Genomic DNA, 4,798 nt, shown 5'->3' with positions numbered 1-4,798 from the left:
CAAGACCTTAAAAGGCTCCCACATTACCGATATCCTTAACATTTTTTTTTTTTTTTTTATCCATATTGTAATTATAATTATAATTCTTTTTGTTTCGTATTTGTACAGTCTGACCGAGAAATGTTTTTTCCTTTTGAAAGCATACTTTCAAAGGGGGGAGGGTGTTCAGACTCAAGCACTAGAGCGCGCCAGATAATTCGGCTAAAGAACGTTTTCGATTCCGGTCACGAATGCGCCGTTGTCACCGGTAGACCTCGGTCCCGAGCGCTCAAACGTAGTCGTATGTTGTTGTCGATACTTGTCACAGCCGTTACCGACCCGTCTCGTCAGTATTCTAATACGCAATAATGTTTCGTTAAAAACCGTGTGTGCCGTTTTTTGATGATTTGCCGTAAATCGGTGTGTAGACATGTCCTTTTGTGCCGCCGCCACCGAGCGTGAGATTTTAAGCCGTGTTTTTTCCTACGAGGACTGTTAGTCCTTAACGTACGCGTAGATAACGTCGTCGTGTGTTGTTGTGTCACCGCCATTTGCGCCCGTTGCGCACACGCACGTTTATTTGTGCTCGTCACCTTTCGTCGCCTTGTTGTTATGTCACAGGCGCGGATAGATGCGCATCGTTGGGAATCTACCGTGTTTCAGCTTAATTCGTATTTTACCGGTTCGGTTCATTCAAATTCAAAACCACCGTGTACACCTAGTACCCACGTTTTTGGATACGTCGTATTAATTGTTCATCGTTGATACGTCGCATAGTGCAAATACACCTGCCCGGACGGAAACAAGTGCTCCAGTCACGAGCGGATCAAAACCACCCTGATCCATGCACATTATTATCAATTCTTCGTTATCACTATAACACATTTTTCGGTTGATGCTCTTATCATTTTTGGACATATCATAAAATAATTAAAAAAATTAAAAAAATCAAAAAATACTTTTATATAATTTTTAACGTTTTATTTTGCAATATGGATAAAAATCAAAAGGGTGAAAACTGTTGCCATATATGTAACAAAAATTTTGCTAGATCCACAACGTTACGCAGACATATCGACGATATACATAAAATACCTGGAACTTGTTCAGAGTAAGTTATGAATAAAAAACTAGGGAACTATCTCGAACATTGAGTAGAATACTTACTGGTGGTGGTATTTTGCAAATATGAACTCAATTAACTAAAAATTTGTGTTTTGCATTTATTGATTTTTTATGGTATTTTTTGTTATTTTATGTGTATTTGTATTGTCAAAACAAAATGTGGAAAAATTTTGTCAAAAATGTAACAACAATTTCGCTAGATCCACAACATTCAACGTTACGCAGACATTTTGACGGTATACATAACACCTGGAACTTGTTCAGAGTAAGTTATTAATAAAAAACTAGGGAACTATCTCGAACATTGAGTAGGATACTTACTTGTGGTGGTATTTTGCAAATATGAACTCAATTAACTAAAAATTTGTGTTTTGCATTTATTGATTTTTTATGGTATTTTTTTGTTATTTTATGTGTATTTGTATTGTCAAAACAAAATGTGGAAAAATTTTGTCAAAAATGTAACAACAATTTCGCTAGATCCACAACATTCAACGTTACGCAGACATTTTAACGGTATACATAACACCTGGAACTTGTTCAGAGTAAGTTATTAATAAAAAACTAGGGAACTATCTCGAACATTAAGTAGAATACTTACTGGTGGTGTTACCTTAAATCACTGTAGTTGATCAGGACCCATAAAAATTGAATGCTCTTTCTATTTTCACATTAATTTTATTTTTTAGGTGCAATAAAACATTTCTGGACCTAAAGTCTCTTAACCAGCATATTCGAACTGAACACAATCAAAGGGACAATTCATTGAAGGAGTGTTGCAAGCTATGTGATGTTAAATTTAGCAATAAAAGCAATTTAATCAAACATATGCGCCAAGTTCATCCGGCTGAAAATGATTATAAAAGCCTTGCGTCGTTGAAATGTCCTTTATGTGAGTCAACATTTAATGCTACATCAAAGCTTCACGAGCACATTGAAATAGACCATGATGTACACTTGGAGGTTGTGTCTAAGGTCTTTGAATCTGTTGACGGTAAATATTTTCTTTTTTCTTATTGAAATGATAGTTATCCATGTATATATAATAAACATTATATATGTATATTTTTTTTATGATTCAGAATTTAAAAAATGGAAAAGTGTCATTGAAAAAGAAAATCTTGCTTTTTTTACCATTAATCGAGTTAATGGAAATAGATCATACTATGGATGTCATAGATCAGGATCATCCCGGTTAACAGGCACGGGCAAAAGACTGAAATGGTCACATTCCAGTAAAATTGGTTCAAGATGTCCTGCTCGAATAGTTGCAACTAATATTGAAGGCCGCATTACAGTAGATTATTGCAAGACACATGTGGGCCATTCCAAGTCAATTAAATTTTTACATTTGACTAAAGAGGAACGTGATGAACTGGCTGGCAAAATAAAAATTGGAGTGACTTTTGATCGAATCCTAGATGACATCCGTGAATCAGTAGTGTCGAATGAGAATATTCACCGCCTGCATATTGTCGATAAAAGAGATTTATATAATATTGTTAGAGACTATGAATTGGATAGGGATGTAGTACATAAGAATGATGCATTCAGCACTGAGATGTGGGTTCAAGAACAGATGGCACTCGGAGAGGACTCACCTGTTTTATATTTTGAAATGCAAGGATGCGAAAAAAACGATGATCTCTTAAAAGATGATTTTATGCTTGTATTAATGACAAAATATCAGCAAGATGTATTATCAAAATATGCTATTGACAAAGTTTGCATAGACAGCACTCATGGGACAACTGAACATGACTTCCAGCTCACAACAATGCTTACCATTGATGAATTTGGAGCTGGATGTCCAGTGGCTTTCTGTATCAGCAACAGGATTGATTCTGTAGCTATTTCTCAGTTTTTTAAATCTGTAAAGGGAAAAATGGGTCTTATTCCTGCCAAAATATTGATGTCTGATGATGCTCCAACATATATCAACTCCTGGACAAAGATAATGTGCAAGCCTCAACACCATTTAATTTGCAACTGGCATATTGATAGAAGCTGGAGAAACAACCTCAATAAAATACCAGACCCAATGAAGCAGTCTGAAGTATATAAAGCTTGCCGCACACTCATGGAAATTTTGGATGTTGAACAATTTCATGAGTCTTTAGAAAGTTTTCTGGCAATGTGTAAAGATGATATTGACACTCATAATTTTGGTGCTTACTTTGAAAAACACTATGCTCATCGACCTGAGCAGTGGGCATTTTGCTATCGAAGTGATCTCGCCTTGAATACTAATATGTTTTTAGAAGCCATGCACAAAAAACTTAAATATTGCTACATGCATGGAAACCAGAACAGGCGAGTCGATAAATGTATTAGCTTTCTAATGCGCTTTTCTAGAGACATGATGTTTGAACGAATCATTCGCATGGCAAAAAATAAGCCTACATTCCGAATGGAGCAAATTGCCCACAGTCATCATCGTAGCAACAAAATTGAGGACAGCAAAATAAAAATAATTGACCAGAAAACATGGCTTGTACAGTCATCTTCTGGGCCAACATTATATTCTGTGTCGATTAATGACCATAGAAGTTGTATGGGCTGTCCTCTGTCATGCCCTGAATGTAAAATATGTATTCATTATTACACATGTACATGCATCGATTTTAAAATTAAGGGGAACTTTTGCAAACATGTTCATGCTTGTGTACGCATATCTGATAAAAAACAAACCTGTTTAACTACGAATGAAGAAGTAACAACCTCAGCCTTTGAAAGTCATAATAACAGTGTTGTAATGGGATCACAGGAACAACCAACTCATCTAAGAGATGCTGTGTCAGCTTCTAGTCAATTAACAGCTTTACTTAATGCTGCATTAGGAATTGCTAGTTCTGCTACAGATGAAGGCAAACTTAAAGCCTGTAAAAAAATAGAAGAAGCTATTCAGATTTTACAATCAAATAAAAATGTGTCTGAAAACTCAAACTCATCTGGGCCCCATTTCTCAGAATTACCTGACATGGCAAGTCACAGAAATATAGATCAACAACGTTTTAATTCAACAAGAAAGAAACGAAAATTAACCAGTGGTAGACTGTCAAAACCAACTGAAAAAGAAAAGGTGTCTATTATAGAAGCTATTAATAATACAAATAGAACTAGCCAAGTTGTAAATACTGAATATGATCATAAATATTATAATCATAATATATTATAATAACTAATTTAATATTATCTTGTAAATATGACAGTTGTTTTTGTAACATAACTATATATTATAATATATATATTAAGTGATAGAATAGTAGCTTTTCATTTAAATTATTTAATACTTTAATTAGTTTAATTATTTAATATTTTTTTAACAATTATTAACTTTTTATACATGTAATTATTTATTTCTCAGAATAATTTTCATTTAAATGATTTAATACTTTAATTATTTATTTCTTACAATAATTTTTAAATATGACTTGTAACATCACTATATTTATATATTAAGTGGAGAATAGCAGATGTACATTTAAATTATTTAATACTTTAATTATTTATTATTTAATATTTTTTTTAACAATTATTAACTTTTTATACATGTAATTATTTATTTCTTACAATAATTTTTCAAATATGATGACCTGTGCTAATTTTTAATATGTCATAGCTTAACTTTCTATTGTAATGTAAAATTCTAGCAAATTTTAGAGTATTAACTATAAAACAAAAAAATAATTTA

General features: G+C 33.1%; 1 protein-coding gene across 1 annotated transcript; it reads left to right on the top strand.

Moving 5' to 3' along the window:
- Positions 1 to 756: 756 nt before the first annotated feature.
- LOC100575481 lies at positions 757 to 4,391 on the top strand. Its single transcript, XM_003242750.4, has 3 exons — positions 757 to 1,649; positions 1,794 to 2,098; positions 2,187 to 4,391. The coding sequence occupies exons 2-3, from the start codon at positions 1,933 to 1,935 to the stop codon at positions 4,280 to 4,282; spliced, it is 2,262 nt and encodes a 753-aa protein (XP_003242798.1). The 5' UTR covers positions 757 to 1,649; positions 1,794 to 1,932; the 3' UTR covers positions 4,283 to 4,391.
- Positions 4,392 to 4,798: the final 407 nt, after the last annotated feature.

This window comes from Acyrthosiphon pisum, chromosome X (assembly GCF_005508785.2).
Source record: "Acyrthosiphon pisum isolate AL4f chromosome X, pea_aphid_22Mar2018_4r6ur, whole genome shotgun sequence".
NCBI lineage: Eukaryota > Metazoa > Arthropoda > Insecta > Hemiptera > Aphididae > Acyrthosiphon > Acyrthosiphon pisum.
Note: the sequence above shows the minus strand (reverse complement) of the source record. Positions and strands in the feature narration are given on the sequence as shown.